This window comes from Dermacentor albipictus, chromosome 1 (genome assembly GCF_038994185.2).
Source record: "Dermacentor albipictus isolate Rhodes 1998 colony chromosome 1, USDA_Dalb.pri_finalv2, whole genome shotgun sequence".
Taxonomy (NCBI): Eukaryota; Metazoa; Arthropoda; class Arachnida; order Ixodida; family Ixodidae; genus Dermacentor; species Dermacentor albipictus.
The window spans coordinates 484,245,117-484,269,283 of NC_091821.1; the positions used below are offsets into that span (position 1 = coordinate 484,245,117).

The 24,167-nt window shown below is 46.6% G+C and overlaps 1 protein-coding gene across 2 annotated transcripts in view; it reads right to left on the reverse strand.

Moving 5' to 3' along the window:
• The window catches only part of LOC135907886 (cytochrome P450 3A6-like), a 64,293-nt gene extending 43,135 nt beyond the window's left edge, over positions 1-21,158 (reverse strand). For both annotated transcript variants that reach the window (XM_070532539.1, XM_065439638.1), the window contains exon 1: positions 20,750-21,158. In XM_070532539.1, the coding sequence (XP_070388640.1) occupies positions 20,750-20,956 (207 nt within the window). In that variant the 5' untranslated portion in view covers positions 20,957-21,158. The remainder of the gene's footprint in view (positions 1-20,749) is intronic.
• Positions 21,159-24,167: the final 3,009 nt, after the last annotated feature.

The following is a 24,167-nucleotide window of genomic DNA, read 5'->3' on the forward strand; positions in this document are numbered from 1 at the left end:
GCGAGGCACCAGCGTATTCGCGACCGACGTTTTTGGCGCATTTGACGCGTAGGCGCATGAACGCGCTTGCCGACGCGGGCCAGTGGTTGCGTCTTGAGAGGGAGCTTTAGCTCTGGTGCTCCTAAAAGGAGAATTCGTTTTTTTTTTTCTCGGAAACCACTCCGCCAAACTTCGCGAAGTTTGTCGCATTTAAAATAAAAACGATATATAGTGACTGTTTGTTTCAGATTTTCGATTTAGGTCAACAATCTTTAGCTAGTGAGTGAGTAAGTAAAAACTTTATATGAAAACAAGGTATTCCCGGATGACCTTGTTGTTAGGCAGCCACGAGCCCCTGGGCCTGGGCGGCTTCTTCAGCTCTCTTGATGACCTTGACGTGCAGGTCAGGGTCGGAGCTGAGCAACACGGCCTCCCAATGCTCAGTATTATTTATTTCGTGATTTGTGTGATTTTCGGCTGGGCACGACCACATAAAATAGATCCGCTTTTTTCTTACAATGCTTACATGTTTAGGGTATTGGTCCGGGTAGTAGTAGTGATAGGTTACGGGGTTGGGGTAGGTGTTTGTCTGAAGTCGTCTCCAAGCTACTTCTTGTCGCTTGTTAAGCGATTTGTGTGCTGGCGGGTACACTGCCCTGGCTAACCTGTAGTGCTGAGTTTTTTCCTGGTAACGGACCATGTGATCCCTCTCTGATCCTAGCGTGAGCCGTCCGGGTGCTCGGTTGGCGAGTCCCCGAGCGGCGGTGTGGGCGGCATCGTTGCCGGGTAGGGAGGAGTGTGCTGGTACCCAAATGATCTGCGTTGGTCGTGGGTGTTGGTTGGTGTCTACTACGTGTTTTACGGGAGGCGAGACCTGACCTTTCGCAAAATTGCGTGCTGCTGCTTTGGAATCGCTAGTAATGCAATGACAATGTGTGGAGGCTATTGCCAGAGCAATAGCCGCCTCTTCCGCTGTTTCAGAGCTTCTGGTACGGATTGAACCACCAGCTGAAAAATGCTATCACAGTTCTATGAATTACATATAATAGTGCATATAAAGCGGAGAAAATTGGCACGTTACACACGAATCTCAAGAAATTAGTAGTACGGAAATAAAGCTTTTGCAGAACCCCTGTACGCAACGTGAAAAATTCACGTAATATATAAATTGACATAGTGAATTTGCCCAGCTTTGAATGATCTAAAGGACAGCGTTTAGAGAATCGCGATATCTGTACTTTATGGAGGGCTATTAAGTTGTAAACTTCAGGCTTCTATTTCCAAACTTTTCAATCTTTGTAACCTGTGTCAGCAGAATTTTGGCCCTAAATCGAGAATCCGCTTCCACCTTCCAGCAATTTAACTTTCTCTCTCAAATGCAACAAATTTCATGAAACTCTGTCCAGGGGTTATGTCATAAAAGCGTTTTTTTTTACATATATTTGAATATGCCGCGTCGGATTTGGGGCTGAGCTAAATGTTCCTGATCGACGGAAAATAAGCGCAGTGGAAGAGACACACAACAGCCGATGTGCGTTCCAGTGCCCTTATTTACCATCCATCTGCAATGCACCATCTAGCCCGTATACAATTGTTGTTAAAGCTTCCTCTTACTTTCTTTCGTCGTTGCTCAAATTGCAGTTGCGTTAACCTAGGCCGCAGTGGGTTAACGCCTGGCAGGAACTGCACTAGGGTGGAAGGCAGCAAACCCTCTAGGGGAAATAAATAAATCCACAATTTTAAAATACATTGTTCAATTTGTTATGAAGTTATTCAAAACAGCGTCGAACTCAAATGTTAGTCGGACGGCCGACGACTAGACCCGCTTTTGAGTCGAGCACGTTAAAAATGCCGGAAAAGTGTTCATGCATTTTAGGCACATACTTTATCTAGAATTCCCCGATGTCACAAGCAGATTTTATCATCTTGCTCAACCTGAATAAGTGGATACCGACTGCTCCTGAAATCCTTTAAAACGTCTACCGTACTGAAATGGGTAGTATTGTAGACACAGAAATCGCAGTTTCTAATAGAATAGAACACAATAGAGGACAGCTTTTAGAGCAAAAGTTCTACTACGCCATGTCTCCAAAGTTCATTCGTCGCTTCGCAATGACCTTGAGCGGCCGGAGCGCCAGTGCGGCAGTTATGACGTCACGCCAGGTGATCCGCTGCGGAGAGGCGCCGCAGCTGCGCTCACTCGGAGCCTCACCGCTGCGCCACCACGTGACTAGGCGAGAGTTACATGGCTAAAGATAGTACGACGTAGTGTGAGTGCGCGAATAACGTCAAAGTATGGGGAACCAGCGCTGGAGTTTTCACGGCGCCTGCAGCACCGCCCTGGCGGTCAGAACATGCACAATGCAGCCTCCCCCGCGGACGAAAATTGCGTTGCGTGCCCTTAAAGTCGAAGGAAAACAAAACGGCGCCTACGATACTGTTGCGCATACAAGTGCCACAACTAGGTCGGGATGAAGGAGGATGTATCCTTCTGCATCTTTCCATCTAAACCCTACGAACAAGAACGGAGGCCGCGTTGGATCCAAGCAGTCAGGCAAGCGGAGTAAGCTCCCGTCTTGTCGCCTTGTCAAGCGGTGTCGGGCTGGCTTCTCAATCAAATTTCGCGTGTATCCTTGGTTTATTCGATAGTGAAAACAGTCATCCATGGCAGACAGTACCAAACAGCAGAATCTGCAGTCGGTATTTCGTCGGAATATCATTGGAATATCAACCTGGCAACGTTTAATGCTAGAACGTTATCTAGTGAGGCGAGTCTAGCAGTGCTATTGGAGGAATTAGAGGGCAGTAAGTGGGATATAATAGGGCTCAGTGTAGTTAGGAGGCCAAAAGAAGCATATACAGTGCTAAAAAGCGGGCACGTTCTGTGCTACCGGGGCTTAGCGGAGAGAAGAGAACAAGGCGTCGGATTCCTGATTAATAAGGATATAGCTGGTAACATACAGGAATTCTATAGCATTAACGAGAGGGTGGCAGGTCTTGTTGTGAAACTTAATAAGAGGTACAGAATGAAGATTGTACAGGTCTACGCCCCTACATCCAGTCATGATGACCAGGAAGTCGAAAGCTTCTATGAAGACGTGGGATCGGCGATGGGTAGAGTGAAAACTAAATACACTATACTAATGGGCGACTTTAATGCCAAAGTAGGCAAGAAGCAGGCTGGAGACAAGGCAGTAGGGGAATATGGCATAGGCACTAGGAATATCAGGGGAGAGTTATTAGTAGAGTTTGCGGAACAGAATAATATGAGGATAATGAATACCTTCTTCCGCAAGCGGGATAGCCGAAAGTGGACGTGGAGGAGCCCGAAAGGCGAGACTACAAATGAAATAGACTTCATACTTTGCGCTAACCCTGGCATCATACAAGATGTGGACGTGCTCGGCAAGGTGCGCTGCAGTGACCACAGGATGGTCAGAACTCGAATTAGCTTAGACCTGAGAGGGGAACGGTAGAAACTGGTACATAAGAAGCCGATCAATGAGTTAGCGGTAAGAGGGAAAATAGAGGAATTCCAGATCAAGCTACAGAACAGGTATTCCGCTTTAATTCAGGAAGAGGACCTTAGTGTTGAAGCAATGAACGACAATCTTGTGGGCATCATTAAGGAGTGTGCAAAGGAAGTCGGTGGTAATTCCGTTAGGCAGGATACCAGTAAACTATGGCAGGAGACGAAAGATCTGGTCAAGAAACGCCAATGTATGAAAGCCTCTAACCCTACAGCTAGAATAGAACTGGCAGAACTTTCGAAGTTAATCAACAAGCGTAAGACAGCTGACATAAGGAAGTATAATATGGATAGAATTGAACATGCTCTCAGGAACGGAGGAAGCCTAAAAACAGTGAAGAAGAAACTAGGAATTGGCAAGAATCAGATGTATGCGTTGAGAGACAAAGCCGGCAATATCATTACTAACATGGATGAGATAGTTCAAGTGGCTGAGGAGTTCTATAGAGATTTATACAGTACCAGTGGCACCCACAGCGATAATGGGAGAGAAAATAGTCTAGGGGAATTCGAAATCCCACAGGTAACGCCGGAAGAAGTAAAGAAAGCCTTGGGAGATATGCAAAGGGGGAAGGCAGCTGGGAAGGATCAGGTAACAGCAGATTTGTTGAAGGATGGCGGCCAGATTCTTCTAGAGAAACTGGCCACCCTGTATACGCAATGCCTCATGACGTCGAGCGTACCGGAATCTTGGAAAAATGCTTACATAATCCTAATCCATAAGAAAGGGGACGCCAAAGACTTGAAAAATTATAGACCGATCAGCTTACTGTCCGTTGCCTACAAAGTATTTACTAAGGTAATTGCAAATAGAATCAGGAACACCTTAGACTTCTGTCAAGCAAAGGACCAGGCAGGATTCCGTAAAGGCTACTCAACAATAGATCATATTCACACTATCAATCAGGTGATAGAGAAATGTGCGGAATATAACCAACCCTTATATATAGCTTTCATTGATTATGAGAAAGCGTTTGATTCTGTCGAAACCTCAGCAGTCATGGAGGCATTACGGAACCAGGGTGTAGATGAGCCGTATGTAAAAATACTGGAAGATATCTATAGCGGCTCCACAGCCACCGTAGTCCTCCACAAAGAAAGCAACAAAATCCCAATAAAGAAAGGCGTCAGACAGCGAGATACGATCTCTCCAATGCTATTCACAGCATGTTTACAGGAGGTATTCAGAGACCTGGGTTGGGAAGAATTGGGGATAAAAGTTAATGGAGAATACCTTAGTAACTTGCGATTCGCTGATGATATTGCCTTGCTTAGTAACTCAGGGGACCAATTGCAATGCATGCTCACTGACCTGGAGAGGCAAAGCAGAAGAGTGGGTCTAAAAATTAATCTGCAGAAAACTAAAGTAATGTTTAACAGTCTCGGAAGAGAACAGCAATTTACAATAGGTAGCGAGGCACTGGAAGTGGTAAGGGAATACATCTACTTAGGGCAAGTAGTGACGGCGGATCCGGATCATGAGACGGAAATAATCAGAAGAATAAGAATGGGCTGGGGTGCGTTTGGCAGGCATTCTCAGATCATGAACAGCAGGTTGCCATTATCCCTCAAGAGAAAAGTCTATAATAGCTGTCTCTTACCAGTACTCACCTACGGGGCAGAAACCTGGAGGCTTACGAAAAGGGTTCTACTCAAATTGAGGACGACGCAACGAGCTATGGAAAGAAGAATGATAGGTGTAACGTTAAGGGATAAGGAAAGAGCAGATTGGGTGAGGCAACAAACGCGAGTTAATGACATCTTAGTTGAAATCAAGAAAAAGAAATGGGCATGGGCAGGACATGTAATGAGGAGGGAAGATAACCGATGGTCATTAAGGGTTACGGACTGGATTCCAAGGGAAGGGTAGAGTAGCAGGGGGCGGCAGAAAGTTAGGTGGGCGGATGAGATTAAGAAGTTTGCAGGGACGGCATGGCCACAATTAGTACATGACCGGGGTTGTTGGAGAAATATGGGAGAGGCCTTTGCCCTGCAGTGGGCGTAACCAGGCTGATGATGATGATGATGATTTCGTCGGAAACAAAATGAGCAATAGCATGCACCATCCGGCATATGTACCATTTTTCCTTCGCAATGCCACCGCCAAGCCCCTTTCAACGCCACCGCACCAAGTGAACGATACGAAAGGTAAAAATTATCCATTCATTGCCAAGAATTATGTGGGAGGGAAGCTACCTTGTAATACGAGTTGTATGCGCATAGTGCCGGCGCACGCGCGACTAAGCCACCTATGTCTTTATAAAAATGCGCATGCGGATGAGGACTCGGCGCTGAAATGCATCCGGCAACTTTATGTATTTAGTGCTAAATGTAGCCAGAATTGTTACGGATCAAGCAGCGGAGCACTCAAACCTTTGCTTGCGCGAGCCAGCTGATGCGATAAAGCTTTCTTCTCCATTGACTGCTGTGGCGAAGTAACATCAGAATTTTTTATGTCTAGCCAGAAAAATATGGAATGTCTTCAGGCCAACTAATACTTACGAAACCACAGCACAGAACGACCGGAGCCATAATTGCTAGATTTGCGAGGCAGGCAGCCACGCAAGCATGGCATCGATACACGACGCAACCGTTAAAGAAACACGCGTGCTCGCCGCGACGCACTGTGAAAAATATATAAAGCTTAAAAAGCTTCTTTCGTCATTTCTTCACTTGATGGCGCTAGCTTCCTTACAAAAACTCCACTTGAAGCGGCGGGAAAACGGAACATGCGAACAATAATACGGCTGCGTATGTGTGTGTGTGTGTCGTCTGTGTGGCTGGAATATGCCGCGTTTCGTCGCCAGGGCGGCGTGCAACGCACTCTTTTCGACGCGCCGCCTATCCAGCGCTGGTTCCCCATAAGCACGTTTTTAACGTCTGCTTCGCCGGCGCTTGGTGGCTCAATCTCGCTATGGATGGCGCACCGGCCGGCTGTCTTTGCGTGCGCTTCAGCACAAGAGACAGGCTGAATCCAGTCATCCAGTAGATATAGCTAGACAGCAGGCTTCGAAATCTCAAGCAAACGCTAAGTTGCCTGCTGAAAGACCGGAGCAAAGGGAGGGCAGCTTAGCATGTTATATGGAGAAGTTTATCATGCGCGGAAGCGTGCCGAGATCGAAGCTATACTGCAACCACCGCCATCTTTGAGCAAAACGAACAACAAGGAGTCGGAGATGCGAGTACAAGCAACGACACCCACGACAAACATTTGACGAACGACACCCTTCGGCTGGCGGCAAGCTCGACTACGACGCTAGGATTCACCGCGACTTCCAGGACAAACCGTTCGACAGCCTGTGTAACCTGTTTGAAAGACTGTGGCCTAACTTTTATGAAACAATATATACATAGCCTTTGCAAAACAAAGTCAAACAGGCTTTTCGCTAGTGATATGTAGGTTTAAAAGAGGTAAACTTGAGACAATGTTTGTCCTTGTCTTGTTTACAGCCGCGCTTAACCTTCGCGCTCTGCACTCGCGATAATAGAATACAGCCACGTAGAGGTGACACAAGGAAAGCAATAAATTGAATGGAGCCGACGAGGACATAGTCTTTCCTTCCAACTGATTTTTTTTTTAGAAATTTAGACGTATAGACGCAAATAAGAACAGAAAACAAATAACAACCTACGAAGCTTTTACCATGGCCCATCCGCCATGGTCCATCCATTCGGAAAGTGAACTCAGCAGACCCAAAGTAAAGATGCCGAAAGGTCTTAAATGACACTGTTCTGCTGTTATTGCAGGCTCGCAGAGCGGGAAGGCAAGACGCGGACTATCGCGTTGTTCACGACAACAAAACGAATACCCACACTAGCAAGTTTGCGTGCTCGGCATGAAGTATTTTCTACTTAAAGCCACTATTATAATTGTAGTTTCTTGAACGCCGCAGGAATCTTGCGCACACAACGAATGTACTCCGCACAAACAAACTACGTCTGCCTCCACGAACGTCGATCAAAGCGCTCTTGCATGAGCAGCTAGCCCGTTCGCTGGTTGTTGGCGCCACCGAAGACAGCACAGTGCCGCTAGGAAGAATACCCTTTGCACATGTCACTCAGAAGCTGCGGTAAGAACATGTCTAAACCAAACAGCTAACAGCAGATGCGGCAGAAGCACATCTAAAAACAAAGTAACGCGCGGACACGCAGCGCAAGTGCAGTCATTTTCTGCCGTCTCCCGCAGGCCCCACAGCTCTCACCAGAAGACAGCAGCCCGTGTGGAGGGTAGCAGCGCGGCTGTCACTCACAATACGACGATATAAATAATCCCGTCTGTGCAAGATAAAATAAAACCAGACAGAAGTCTTGGCTGATGGCTTGGGATAGTTAGTTAGGTTGAATAACTGAAATGCGCGAATAAAAGAAGACAAAAGCGCTTGACTGATTCGTAGCCCTGTGTAGGACGCCTGGCTAGGCGCCGGGATGTGCGTGGTTCGATTCCGACCACCGGACACCCACCGTTTCATGAGACGTGTACAAGCAGTCCCCGGCCAGGCGTCCGGCCTTCCAGGGGTGTTTGGCTTGCATGGGGGATGCTTCTTTACGATCGCTATGGTTGCTGTGCAAGAACAAAAGACGAAAAAAAAATCCAAAAGAAGGTTTAGGCTGCTCTCGTGGCAGTCATATCTCGTGTGGCGTCCCAATGCACTGATTACGTGGGGACAACCTCGTGTTGCGGAAAAGCAACCCTTTCTTAGCGCTGGCGTCCCATATAGGCCCAGCACCTGGCCCGGAACGTGCTTGTACCTATTTTACCGGTCGGTACTCAGTTATAGCTCTAGTCTGCCTCCCACAGCCGCAGCGGATGCTCTACAACAAGGCCGCCTGTGGTTAAACAAAAGGCACCCAGAGATAACGCACGTGATCTTTATAACGCCCACTTTGGAGATGCGGACCCCCACAAGTAGCCAAACAGGATACCGGGGAACAACTCTATCCACTATAAAAACTGATAGGTTTCCAGAAGGCTCTGGGATTTGAACCCAGTACTTATCTCATGCGAGGCGGATGCTCTACTACTAGGACATCGCTGCAATGCGTATAGGTACTACATGAACGTATACTGCAATATGCTGGCACAGTGCACACCGCACTCAATCGGTGCGCAAGGCGGGAAATTTACTTCATGTACGGACAGCGCCGTCCTTGTTCATTGCAGTATTGTCCGTTGTGTCCGACTAAGTACACGGATACAGTAGGCCAGGCTTAAAGTATGTGAGGAATGAAACCATAAGTTACCAAGCACAAGAGCTGGCGTGCTATGCAGGATGCGCCGAGTTCGGCGGAACTTGGTATCTTCACGAGCTCTGGGGACGCCCCAACATGAAAGAACAAATGATACCGAGACAAAGTTTTTCATTCGTCACGCCTCCTGTTCTTTTGGATTATTTAGATTCCCTCTGGGTGGATATCGTTCCTTGGGCGCAGCCTTATGGGCGGTCGACAAACTGGAGCTCACGTGATCATGCCGTCGGTGCATGGTCGGTGCCTTCTTTCACTTATTTGTTGTTCCATTGAGTGCATAACATACACAAGCAAGTTATAAAATATATGCATTTAGTATAATATTGTTAGTCACTTTGATTTGCTTTACAAGTATTTTAGAGTTTACAAGAAAAAATATTATGGGGTTTTACGTGCCAAAACCATTTTCTGATTATGAGGCACGCCATAGTGGAGGGCTCCGGAAACTTCGACCACCTGGGGTTCTTTAACCCGCACCTAAATCTAAGTACACGGGTGTTTTCGCATTTCGCCCCCATCCAAATGCGGCCGCCGTGGCCGGAATTCAATCCCGCGACCTCGTGCTCAGCAGCCCAACACCATAGCCACTGAGCAATCACGGCGGGTTAGTGTTTACAAGATGTACACTGAATGTGTATTAGACTGATTTGTAATTTATTACGTTTCAAGCTATACCCCGAGAAAACGCCCTTCCCCTCCCTACAACATTCCTCTGGATTGGTTTGGCGCGGCTGGCTACGTGCTTGCGCGTGCATTTCCAGCACTGATTTGTGTGCCTGGTTTTCGCTCTGGGCTTTCAACAGATCACTCGTTGCTTGCGCTAAAGTAAGGCTGCGAGATGACGTGAGCGTCAGCTAGCGCAGAAGTGGTTTGCCGCGTGCTTACCGTGTAAGCACGCAGGAATGCCGAATAGCACTCGTACAAGCAAATGTTCAGAAAACTATGCGTTATTTTCTTATACTTTGTGATGCACCTTCATAACGGGTAGTGCCTACCCGCAGTGGTTGCTCAGTGGCTATGGTTTTGGGCTGCTGAGCACGAAGTCGCGGGATCGATTCCCGGCCATGGGGGCCGCATTTCGATGGGGGCGAAATGCGAAAACACCCGTGTACTTAGATTTAGGTCACGTTAAAGATCCCCAGGTGGTCGAAATTTCCGGAGTCCTCCACTACGGCGTGCCTCATAATCAGAAAGTGGTTTTGGCACGTAAAACCCCATAATTATTATACCGGGTGGTGCCGAGCAATGGCTTCTAACAACTGTAAGAAAGAGATTTTATACTGGGTAACGCCGAGCGATCCATGGCTTTTAACAGACGCAAGGAAGAGTCCTTGCAGTGCACGGGGCCGTTAACTGACTGCCACCACATCCATGTCAGGTGGGACTCCAGTATCGGCGCAGTTACTCTGTACCTGCCGCTTGACCAGGTGGCGCTTCCCTTTTTGACAATAACATATTTTTGCGTGTGAGCACCCGTGATGGGGTCCACAAAGTTCACGCTGTGGTTAACTTTCTCCCAATGGCTCACCCCAATAGCATCTCGTAAACCTGGGATACAGTTGTATGCGGCACATTCGTCACTCTGAGTAATTATCCCTGGTTAAACATCGGCTACAGTAATGGGGCCTAGCGTCACCCCATCTCGCCGGCCGACCTTTAAAAGTCTCAGCTCCCCTGTGATCGTGCTAACCATGCCGAATACCCATGGTCCACGATCTGCAGTACCGCTGTGATTTTCGTGGCTCGGCGGAACTTTGTCCCCCATCATCAGGCGGCCTTGATTGTACTTTTGCTAGCCGCAAGGTAGGCACTTGTCACTTTTCACTATCTTCCTAGGGCCATCTAATGGAGGTCACGCCAGCAGCTCGTTCCTCACGATCACACGGGCGTAGTTCCTCCGTTCAGCGACAGCGCGCGCTCCGACAGAGGAAACATGTCGTTGGTCATGTCCTTCAACAGCCACCCGTCTACACTTTCGCTCACGCAGTACGTAGTTCAAGTGACTTGCCGCCTGGAGAGTTGGACGTTCGGACAGCCGAGGTGGTCCGTGTTGGCAAAGTAACCTCCTTCGCCTCTCTGCCCATGCATTGCAGCGGTACCATACATGTAACTGCGACAACTGCTTTCGACAGCTGTTGCACCAGAAGGCAGCCCGGCGTTCATTCCGAGTCTTCTTATATGATGTGACCACTTCGCCTTCGCAGGTTCATTGGTCCAGGCTGAACTCCGAGCCCTTGCAGGCAGTACTCCGATGACCCTGCTGTACCTGGCCCGGCGCTCGGACGCGGTGGACGCACAGCGCTTGAAGCCGGAGTGAGACGAAGCAATCGTACGGACCCTTCCTTCGCAGCCCAGTCACGCGAATTTGAGCTCGGAAAGCTTAATTTGCCCCTGACGCTATCTTCACGGACGAAGCTCTTCGCATGACTTGTCACACAGCCAGCGCACTGACGTTTTGGAAAAGCGAAAATGACGCTGAAACTCTACGTCGGTCATGTAGGCCAACGGTTCCAGACAGTCATATTGACGCTTGCTGCCGCTGGATGCGATGACACAGTCTGTTGCTGCCGTCGCCATGTTGCTGAGTTCAACTAGACGGGGTTTTGTGATTGCACGAGTTTCGTACGAGTTGGCCTGTCAATCAAAAGGACAGGTTACGCCCCACGCGAGGCATGTAACTTGTGTGCGCCCCCACCACTGTTGGGCCAAGGCCAACTTATTTTTGAACAGCGACGCGGTGCTGAGCTGAGGGGCGTATGTTGACCAACGAAATAAAACACGAACAACGCATTGGCATCGGTGATCTACTGAACACCACTATCAAAAACAAAGTGTCAACAGTCGCTGGTTCATGCATATACCTTCTGGCGTTGTAATGAGCCCACAACACGGTTTCATTGTCTGCATTGTGGCGAAGCAGTGCGCAGCAAATGATTATCGCCACGTCACTGCTTGCAAGGTGTCGATGCACCGTGGTGGACGACGATGCTGAGGATTGCGTAGTGTTCTCCAGCGACAACGTATCGCTGTTGCGGCTCCAGATGGCTGCTCTTTCATCGGTGATGTATCGAAGCCGCAGCGTTGCAAACACTGTCAGCGTCGAGAATCACACTTTTCTGAAGCCAGTGCGACGGCATTTCCACAAAACAAGCACTGCATGCGAACAAAACAGCTGCAACACCTTGCTTCACACAAAGTCTCATTTCAAAGAGGAGGCAGGCTCTTGACGCGCCCGAGAAAGGCGTGGCAAGCGGCTCACGGGAAGGGAGCAGACAGACAGCCGGGCAGTCACGGAACTTCTAGGTTGCGATACTACGTTGATAACGTAATATTCTGGTGCGTAACTGTCCTAACGTAACTGTCCTGAAGCGTTTTGTTGCGCAGCCTTCTGTGCTTGATACGCAGAAGCAGTGTGCCGCGCAAGGTGCTGTCGTGGTGTCACACGCGGCTTTTTCTCGGCATTTTTTTCTCCTGCTGTTTTTTCTCTGACTGCTGTCGAGCAAACTCGCTTAAAACTTGTGTGAACGAGAAACTCGGCGCATCCTGCATAGCACCCACTGCTGTCCTTAGCGCACTGTTAGCGCGTCAGCCCTAACAGCCTACTGTGCATGCTGCAGGTTTTGATTTAGAAAGTTAGTAGCAACGGCACCCGACCGTGGCGCTCACATTTTTACTCTTCTGCCTTTAACGAAAGTGAAGCCAAAAATGAGTGGTGGTCTGAGCAGAACTACGATGGCTGCCAATGACGCTGTCGTGGTGGGCGCCATACATGCATGATGTCCAAGCTAAAACGAAGAAAGCCGACCAAGCGACTTGCTCAAGTGAAACTCGTGAAGCAGTTCATTTGCTGCCGGAACTCCATTCTTTCTGACATTGATAAAAGATTGGAAGTAGGATTCATGTTCACCTTGCTCTTAAGGGCTTTCAGTGCTGCGGCCTGAGCACTCTTGAGTTGCTCTAAGTGGTACTGAAACTGCAACCTTCTAAGCTAAATCTGTTCCAGCAATTCCGGTTCTCGTCCAGGAATGCCACAAGAGCTCAGCGAACTTGCACGCTAAGTACTTTTGCTTTGTTAATTTTATGAAACTGTAACTAAACTACTAGTAAATTTTATTGTAACCATGAGCTCGAATTTCTACTCAGCATCTAGTCCCAAACTATGCTCTAAACAGTTCGATCTTCGTTGTTCCTTTATTACACGTCCACGTGTGACACACCGCGTTGGCCCTCAACATCGGCTGAGCAGTAGAGCGGGAGCTATTTTTCGAAAACATTTGAAAATTTTCTAACACGAATCCGTACCGAAGCTTTAGCTACGTAAGTGTTTAATACAAACAGTATTGGTAACAATTAAAAGCGCTTAAATATGTTGGCACGTTACTAATCTCAATTTGATCATTTCCCTCTGTAACGCCGTGTAATCGAAAGAGTAATACATAAAGGAATAAATGAATTATTCAACCTAAAATAGCGAGAATAAACTTTTAAATATATGGTGTACCAATTTCCAGCGATGCCAGTAATGATTTCTACTGCCAGCTGCGGCGTAAGAGAGGTATCCTGCACACACGGCTAAACTGGAACTCTAGTCAAGGTGGCGTTCACACCTAGCGAGCCATTGCCACCCCCGTCTCGCTCAGGCTCTATGTGGGCAGCAGCTTCAGTCACATTATCGGAATCGAACACTACAGTTGAAAAGCTGGCATGAGGAACAGCGTCATCGAGTAACATCTGCGTTGAAGTGGGCGCTGTTTGAGAAGTCACGGACAAGGAGCGTGCCCGCACTCGGCGGACGTACCTGCAGGTCCCGCTGGACACTCGCTTCAGCCCTCGCGAACTTTTTTTGCACATCCGGCGTCCGCACTTATCACGTTTCCACCTTTTACGGTGACTGAAGGGCTGCGCTGACTGGGTGGAAGTTTTGTCCGAAGAAGGCCGCGTTTTCTCACTTCCAGAGGCTCGGATAAACGATGTCCTGTTGAGTGTTCCATCCTCGTTTGTTAGTTGCCTTCTGCCTGCGGGTAGCGCATGGCTACCGAGAATACGCAAACGGTCGCTGAATGCGCCAGCACTGGCACCGCGAACCCCTGACGGTATCCCAGTGAAGGTTAAGCCTACAGTAACTAACAGGAGGGCCAAGACTACAAAGCAGCAGAGGTTGCGGTTGACCCGAATTTCTTCAGCACTCAGAGGGACGTTTTCGGATTCTGGGTACTTCCGGTGGAGTAAGACGGCACCTCCAGCTCGACTCGGAGACATCACCAAAAGCGGCGATGCGCATTGCACACCATCACCGGAGGGTCGAAGAGCTGGCGTTACCTGCATATCGGAGCCGGTGTGAGGGTGGCAATCAAATATTCGTGACTTTAACTTCGGAAAATACGAGCACGTAAGGCCATAAGAATGCTATAGTTTGTCGTTGTGTGGGCACGAGTTTGTTCAAATTTATGTCGAAAATAATTTTAACGTACCATGCTCGCTTGAAGCGAGCAAGCGCTTGATATGAACAAGACATTTCGAGGTACATGTGAGTACATGACACCGAGTTAGTCTCTAAGCACAGGCACACCAGCTATCCCTACTAGAAAATCCTATTTGTTTTCAAACGTGTCTCATCAAATAGGATTTTGGAACGAGATCCCGCTTGCACCCGTTTAGTACGGTCCCACTTGATCCTGTTTAGTCATTTCCTATTTAGCGCTGTTTATTCCTGTTCAGTCTCGTCCCGTTTAACCCAGACCTGTTTGAATCCGTTGAGTACCGTCCTGTTTACCCCCTTGGGACCTATTTATTCTGGCAATCGAGGTAGGCTCGTTTACTATGGTTTAATGTTGCTCACTCTTAAAACCTATTTGGGGCACTTATAGATTTGCGATCAGCCTTGAAGACAAGCAGATCTGCATTTTTTTTTTTTGCTCCAAAATTGTCACACTCACATTTAGGTTTGCCTGGTACGCTGCTTGATAGAATGATAAACGCAATTTTCTGCATAAATTGATTAGCACAACTAACGCTGATGTCATACATCGTGAATCAGATTTGTATGACCTATGAGAGTATGCACCCTGAAAACATTGGTACCGCATTTTCATACTTGCTACAACTATGCAAATGTAATTCTTGTAAGTGGACAGCAGGCTCGATCACTTGTACTCATCTTACTGCAGTGCTGCATTGCTGCAATGGTTTGTTCACAAAAGATCTCAGGTGAAGCAGTGGCTCGTATTTATAAATGAAAAAGGTGTTTATTTGACGCAGGTTTTTCTGTACACCCATCCAGCTTTCATTAATCCCGAAGTACTGCGGTTTAAGCAAGACAATGTCATATATCTCACAAGCATCGTTTATTTGACCTTAAAATGGTATTTCGATGTACCCAATCTGCTGACAGAAGACCACTGGAATGCGTTGCTTGGATGGGAGCTTGCAGGGCATCTGAAGAGTAAAGCCGACAATTTCGTTTCACTCATGCAATAGGTTAACGCACAGGCAATAGCAGTTTTGCCCGTGTTAACACAGATAAGAATGGTTCAGCATTCAGAACGTAAGAGATACTGAACAAGTCTTATGAAAAGTAAGTTGGTTCCTGCAATGCCTATGATTCTAAAGCAACATGCTTATTGTTGTAGAATAAGCTCTCACAATTAACAGGCAAGTGAAACGAGTGTTATAAAAAAGATGCACATAAAATTTGATTAACAATAATTCCTAGTATTAAAGCAACAGCAGTAATAAAAGGATAAAGTTTACATTTAAAAAGCAGCACGGACAGGTCGCGCTAACAGACTACTCAGAAGCTGTCCTTCTGCCAGCAAAGCAAATACCATGGTGAAGAAGTGGCTTTGGCATTGCGCAGCTCAACGAAAGGCCGCGGGATCAAGTCCCGGCCACAATGAGTGCAGTTCGATGGGCGCGAAATGAAAAAAAAACAAAAAAACACCGAAGTCAGGTGCGTTGGGTGCAGCTTGAATAGTATTAGGTGGTAAATATAAAGTAAAATTCCGTTAAGTCGAAGTTGTGAAAACTGGGCAAATTTCGAGATAAGGGGAGTTTTTAGACAGGTAAATTCACAAAAATATAAGACCGACGCTGCCGAAAACGACATAGAACTTTTCAATGTAGGCACCAGCAGACGCTAACTTTCTCGCAAGCGCTATGTATACTGGGAGCAGTATTTTCGGTACATCACTTCGGCGGGATATTGTACAAATTGGCAGCCGACACGTTGGCCATCTACGAGCAACAGCGATCCTCCTCGGACAGAGCCAAGTCAACCATGCTTTACGCAGTAACCTATCCAAAGCCTAGTCACGCAAAATATTGCGAAACTACTCGTATCTCAAAAATGTAATTGACTGGCAATACTGCCTCAAAACTGAGATTTTGTAGCTATGCATTCCGCTCGATTATGTGCTACTCTTTCATCAACCGTTCTTGGCTGGCTGGCGGAGCGTCATTATGACCACTGATGAAGCGTGACTAGAAACGACATCAGAAAAATCGTTGCTACAATATCCCGGCCTTGCACTTGTTAATCAAAAGAATGCCAATAACATAACTAACATTCGGTACAGCGCGCGGCATGGCCTTGCACGCAGATCCACACAGACATCCGGCACGGCGAATGACCAAGCTGACAATTCTCCGCGCACACGTCAGCATGCACGTTGTGGAGGTCACGTGCACCTTCCTGTGCTTATCGCGCTTTCTCAGGGATCAGAGAAACACACTGCCCGGATTAGCAATTATATCGCAGCCGGCTGTGAGCAGCGCATGATAAGAGTGGCGCAGAATGAAGCATAATTAGCTACGAATTCGCGATTTTGTCATTTTTGAGCGATATTTCAGCTGCGCAGAAAGTATGGAAACACTTGGCTGATGATGTTTTCACGACATTTTCGCAGTCAATATTTGCAGATATCCGGCGCACAGTGCCAGAGCATTTTGGCATAAGAGGTGAAATATAAATACAGTTGACACCGGGGCAGGAAAAAATTTCAACTTGACTGATATTTCGGCATATCATAGCTTGAGTTAACAAGGTTCATTGTATAACCCGGAATCCCCCACAACGAGCTGCCTCATAATGATATCGTGGTTCTGGCATGTAAAACTCAAGAATTCATTTTTTGTTCAAAGCAAGCAGTATATGCGTAAAGCCGAATACTAATATAGAATAAAGTGACAGCAGCTACATTTACGAAAATCTTAAACTTTCCAAGATGAATTGTCAGATGGTTTCAGCAAAGATCTACTAATGCCAACATTATTGACATTACTTTTCAATGGCTTAGTCTTCCTCACCTTTACTTATACGGAAAATTATGGGTGCAGTGCAGATCTGCGGTGCTTACTACAGCTAGAAAATTGGCACCATTCCTTGAATAAGTGCATGGTATTGTTCCAAGCAATCGCTAAGTTCGCCTTGTAATTTTAGCCTATGCAAATGAGTTTCAAGCTTCTTGACGTCACAGACCCCTGGACTGGTTCACTGGTCACATTTGTATCCCTTGCGTCAGTTCTTGTCCACAAAACACTGCAGATAAGGACTTTAATCTGAGTTTGCCACTGTTAATGCATTCTATTTCCTAATGGCGAAATTTTCATTCACCAAGCCAAGCAAAAAAGACTCAAGTTCCTGAGAAGTAATGGATTCATGGGTTACACCATGTCAGATAAGCTCGTGGACCTTTTCTTTTACTTCATAAGGAGCGAACTGAAGGTGAGTTCCACGGTGCAGGTCACTCTGGCCAGGATTGTATGAAGCACCCTAAAATGTTCAAGTTGAGATCCTTGAACAAAATGGCAGTTCCATGTCTGTGGGCTTGTGGGAAGAAGAGCTGAAGATAGCTTCTTGGTCTGAACGGGCTTTTTTGGTTTTGATGCGTCAAGCTTTCTCAAGACTGTCTGCACAAGTGGTCACTTAGCGTCGCTGTGAAGTTGGTATGAAGCTGCACGATCCGGAAGACATGAACAACGGCCTGCTCCAGTTAGCACCTCGCGGAGGATGCGTCAGTTTCTAAGTCCTTGATTTTCTGTCAGCATTCTTCTACTCGTCCTTCGACTAATTTCTTTCTGGCTGGCCGAATTATACTGAGGCCTCAAACTGGCGCTACCAAAACCTTCAAGCGCAGAATTTTCTGGATAAGGTTCTTTGCTCTTCAGATCTGGTTCAATGAAAAGTGACATTTAGAGGTGGCTGTTCTGGACGCGAGTAAGACAAACCAGTCAGCCTTGGTTAGAATATCTTATCCATAAGTTCTGCAGGACATTTCCTCAAAGGTTCCACAAGGATGCATCTAGTCAGGTAGCATGATGATGAAGTTGTGGTCCCTGACCAAGAGACTATCATTACGAGTGAGATGGATTCTTTCAATCCTTCACTAACACATGCTGAACTGCGGACAAGACCTAAACAAGATTCACCTGTTCATTTCACTAATGCCTACCCGTAAGTGCCACCTTTTCTTCAACTACAGTTGCAAAGCAAAGGACTTTATCCCGAAAATTCGTAATTGAAGACATTGGCAGCGTCAGCGTGGGGCCTCCAGATAATTCGACAAGCCGACAAATTACTGACAGCATGAGTACAAGTATGTAATAGGAGATAAATGGTTTGGCAGCCGATGCATTTTTCGCAAAGCGCCAACAAAGCATGTTATTTTCAGGAGTTCGCGGATTCATAACTCGATGCCAACTTCACACCAACGCTAGGGAAGCACCCATGCAAGCAGTTGCAAGATGCCTCAAGACAAATGCGCCTACTGAAACCATGGAAGTTATGCTTAACTTGTCTTGCTACAGCTACACTGACTCCTGTTGCGCACAAGTGAACAAACATCATCACTGGTATTTCATCCAAGTGAAGTCATCCGCGCCGTGGAAGGTACCATCAGTCAGCTTCCTTCCGAAGATGAGACCCACACCAGTGTTGTCAGTGTTCTGTACAAATTGCAGAAGCACAGCCCACAAGCTTGTCTGCCTGAGCAAGGAATTTGTATGGGCTCCAAGACCCAATGAACCAAGCTTGTTCCGTGCCGAGAAAATTCGCCTCACCTTGGCTTTTTCTACAAACCTTTCTCGGCACGCAACAAGCTTTGCTTGTTGTGTAAGCACGTAAATAATGAAAAGGCTTGTAAAATACCTGTGAAATAAGTCATTTTAAAAAGCACGTACAGTACACAGGTGCAGTATCTACTTTCTATCAGACACCACTATCGTGAACGTAAACTGTACATCGGCAATCAGGCCAATGTATAACTGACTCGCGGCGCGACCACGCAAACTTAATGCGCGGATCAGCTTGCAGTGGTAGTGGACTGCCGTTGGTAAATGTGCACTTTGTTTGAAAACTCCTTGATTGTGGCAGAATATGAGAACCGGAGTGCTGGAGATATACATGAAGCATTCCTTGTAGGTGGGAAGGGTACCAACGTGCTCGAGAGCAGCTCGGGAGCAGCTCGAAACCAACGTATTCTAACTTGGCCGTTGATGTTAAATATATGCACTGGATGAGTAATGACGATGCGCACACTCGCTTATATCTCTCATGATCGTCATCAAGGTTGTTTTTCGTGTGAAACTTTTCGCTGGTCACACGCGGCATGCATTTTCATGTGCCAGCCGCATCCCCAGCTCCATCAGGACAGGAGCTGATGGAGCGGCTGATGGAAAGCACCATCAGCCGAAACAAACTCTCTGAAATCGAAGCCAAGCAGGCTGGCATTAAATTTTATGCGCATAAGACGTACCCCGTATTCTGCTTTTTCATGTCTTGTGAAATGATGACCAATCGCCAACTAATCAATGTCGCCCGTTGGTGACGTGATCGCTGCGAGCAGGCCTCCTCCAGCGATCGCTTCGGGGATGCGTCACTTACGCGTGATTTCGCGTTTTGGCATCGGGCGCGTCGGAAGCCGTTCGCTACGTTGTGCAATGTGAGGTGCCCAGTGTGCCTCCTGTGCCAAGTCACGCGCAATCTAGCGAAAGTGATCGTTTCTCCATTTTAAACTATATATTTTCAAGCTGGCAACGCCCAAATGGGCCGATGACACCGACCGTGCTGCGGCCTCGCTGGCCGCTGCCATGATGGTAGCTTGTTTAAGTTCATCCCATGGCCAGCTGTCCCAGTGTTCGATTTTGCGCACTTCAGGTACATTCGGGTTGTCATTGGATACCAGCCGACGTGACTTTTTATCAGGACCGGAACTTGCGGGCTGCAAGGACTCCGAAAATCGAAGATGCCCACTATGTTACCTTGTAGGACCCTCGGCACTCTTTAACGTGCACCTAAATCTAAGCGCACAGGTCTTTTCGCAGTTCACCCTCGTATAAACGCGGCTACCGCGGCCGGTATTCGATACCGCGATCTCGTGCTTAGCAGCGAAGCACCATAGCCACTAAACAACCACGGCGGATAGACGACACATCGACGTACTTCTAAAAACGCCTTCACGATTTTTCGCTGAGAAATTCCATGCACAAACCGTAACATTCCCTGCTTGAATATTTGTGTCCATTCTGATCAAACAATCCCCGACGCTAGGATATTTCATAGCGGAAAGCAAATATTAGGTAGATAAAGCTCTTGGCAACATCAATACACTCGAGGGCAATTTTCATGAAACTGCTCGCTAAATGATCACTGCGACGTGAACAACGAACCTTCGAAAAGCATATTTATCATTTTCATCGCTTTACTAATTGGGAGCCGTATAACAATGCACACTTCACGAACGATGGACTACAAGATTCGAAGTAGTAACCTAGCGCGAATAAAACCACGGAAACAAGAAAGACGGACAAGGACAAGCGCTTTGAAGTAGTAACTTAGCGCGAATAAAACCACGGAAACAGGAAAGCGCGTCTCCTTGTCCGTCTTTCTTGTTTCCGTGGTTTTATTCGCGCTAAGTTACTACTTCAAATATGGACGACCAACTAGCCCAACAGTCAGCTCTTCTAGACTACAAGATCGCGCGCAAGCGCCAGACTTACCTTTCCAGAAGTACTCGGCAAATGGTACTTCATGTCACAGGTGCCGCGGCAAGGACTGTGCTTCCGGCGTAAAAACTGTTGGAATTGCGGATGAATGGCAACCCGTGATAGTACAACTTTCAACAAATTGTTCCGTGCCCTGTGATGATCCGATGCGAGCGCAGCGAGAGCCACGGGCTTTTCACAAGCCGGGAACAAAGCAAGCATGCACGGGCCATAACTACGATAATCGACACCGGCACACCACCCGAAGGATACTGCGAGCTACACTGCATGGTCCCATGGACTTTGTGATCAATTATAGCAGACAAAAAGCACCACATGTTCTCTCTACACAGCGTACACACGATTAAACTATTAATCTGCGACATCACTCGGACACAATATGGCGCGCGTGCACAGTGATAGCTGAAGAGGGGAAAATAATATCATCTGTAATTTTACGGATGCCCCTAGTGCCTCCTGGCGGTAACAAAAGCGACCATTACGGTGATCGCATGGATGGTGACGGCGTAGTATTTCGATGTTATGCGAGTTATACGGCGTGTTGCAGCAACGGTGGTTACAGCGGCGAGAACAGCAATATGCGCAGTGGCCGTATCGACTTGTCAGGACCTGGAAATCGTTTTGAAATTCACAGCATATCGTCATTCGGTTTGGAAATGTTCCAAGATGTTCCTGTTTTTCTGCGGCGTAATCAACGGCACATGTGGAGTAGAGCGGTGTCATCGGCACAGTTTGTTTCGGCTTGTTCTTCGATGTCATCCTGTGGGTGTGTACTGTCCAGAGTTGTGCCCTCCATGCATCGGACGCTGCTGCCACGACGGCTAGATTTCTTGCTTTCTTGTTAACCTGTTGGTAATTAATGTTAGAACGTTCATACTGTCTGTCGCCAGTGTTTGTGTGCGTGCGTGAGCACGTGGGATATGCGTTGTTAGTGTGTCCGCGCTTTGCAAAAAAATTACATGTTAATAAAGGGGACCGCTTGCGAAAACGTTTGTGTGCGTGTTTATCTGTGGGTGCGCGCATGCTATCATGTAGCTATATTAAAATCCACAATGCCAGATGTTGGTTACGCAATTTCTGTACAGTTTGAAAATAACCGCGTGCATACTTTACTAGGTATTAAAAGTGTCTGAATAGTCAAAGCAATGTTCCTCCCAAAGCATGTTCAAGCATTAAACTGGTAGGCATGATTTCAGCCAGTATGGCTGCCACAAATGCAAAGATTGAACCAGTTTTTGTGCTGAACAGGCGCCCCTGTTTGGTGCCAGTGTATTCAGTACGAGCCAGTTTAGTTGCTAAACAGGGCCCCTGTTAAGACCTTTTTGTGTCAGAGGGCCCTGTTTCAACCTGTTTGCGTACCAGACAAGCCTCTCCTGAGACCTGTTGGGTGCAGTGTATTCTGTATGAGCGAGGTTATTTGCGCACTCGCAGGCAATGAAGAATGATGCACAACATATCAAACAAACACCTCTCGTTGTGTGTTATGTATACTAAGCGAATAAACACAAGTGTTGCACGCAAGATAACTTTTAGCGCCTACTCAGCAGTGTCGTATCGCACTAAACGCTCTAGAAGCTAAACATGAATCGAAGACATCACCGCATTGATGGCCAATCAACGCAAACAGCACAGCGAGCTTCGCTTACATCGATTCCGACAGTGGGTGGGATCTGCATGATTACCTTTACTCTATTTTGTTTTATTAAAGGTTAATGCTGTTTTGCCCGCACATGTGCCATTTCATAAACGTTGAGCGAGCATGCTTCAACTCAAGCGCGGCTTGTTGAAGGCAACTCTGTGGTATTGACAACGCACCACCACAGCTTCCGCAGCTGCCTTAGAAACACGTATTTCTGCGGTCGGAAAAGTAGGAATTTAGTCAGGGAGTCTAGCATCGTTGAAGCTACATACAGCCCCATGAACTCATTCTTATGTTTTGCATAAATGACACGATATATTTCTCATAAAATCTGCCATTCACACTGAAATGATCTGTCGTAGTACGAGTACTCTTCTGAACTTCGTGCTCTCGTTAAGTAAACAGTATAGTTGTATTGTTTAGGCAATACTATTTAAATACACACTACCTGCGTGTATTGAACAGCACCTTTCCTCTCAACGGAGTGCGTCCCAATGTCGACGTCTATGCAGCTCCTGGAAGGCTCCTTCGGAGAGATGCTGCACATTTTTGAAGCTGATACACATAACAGGTTGGTTGAGGGGTTTTGCTTTCTCAATGGCTAATACCCACTATAGGGGAGTGGCTAAGAATGGGATGAGCTAGCAAACTAATAAGTCAAATCTAAAAAGTAACACCAATAAAAAATTATGAATATTTCAAAAGAAAAACAAATCATGACAACTGTTTAAATATTCATCAAGTAACTCGTCCTGATTCAGTTTTAAATTTGGAGCAGCTGCACTGACATCCCTGTGTATATAAGCAGCCTACCTTGTTATTTGTCTTCTCGTGTTTCTACGTACCACATCACTTTTGCTGGCTGTGGAGAATGGAAATACGTAATAAACAACGCATTCGCTGCATTCTTAGTGTGCTCATGAGGATAAGCAGGTGAGTCCGTGCTCTCCGTGCATTCTTTCCCATTACTGCCTCGCTGGGAAGGCTGAAATGTTGTCACGTTCAACATATGACACGCAACCACGAGAGGGGATTGGTCATGGTTCGCAATGGGAACGTAATATGAAACCCTTGCTTCCCTTTTAACTTAGCGGTTGGAATTACCTATATTTGTATAATAATGAGCATATACTCATTATTATACGTTTATTATACACTTTTTTTAAATGGGATCATGCGAGTGCTTCGCGAAGCTGCTATATCATGAAAAAAGAGCGATTTAGTATTAGTAATGCGCGAAAGGTGGTTAATATGAAAGTCTCCCTGTAGCAATGACGTACTCATGCACAATCTGACACACTTCCTTTCGGGCTCCGACAAAGGTACTTGCACGAAAACATTAAATATTAATCACTGACAGGGGCAGGCCCATACGGAACAGGGGTTTTTTGAAACAGGTCTTTCTTTCGAAATTACATTTTCGGCAACAGAGGAGGAAAGAAGGCGCGCTTTATCATTTTCCAAAACAATTATCGTTTGCTAATTTAAATATTCCTCTCGCCAATCATCTCCATGGTGAACGTCTGCTATAATTCTATGATACTAAAATCTAGAACGCTATTCATTTATTAATAAAAATGTGACCTCGCTTCGCTAACGCACTACAACGACACTTCATCGAACAGTTAAGAAATTTCTGACATAACAAAATATTTTTCTATGCATATTATTTTTCTTTTTTATTCTCTTCTGAAACATACTTTTGCATATTTTAGATTAGATTTCATATTAAGCTTGATTAAAATTCATTGATATTACGTTCGATTTGATGTG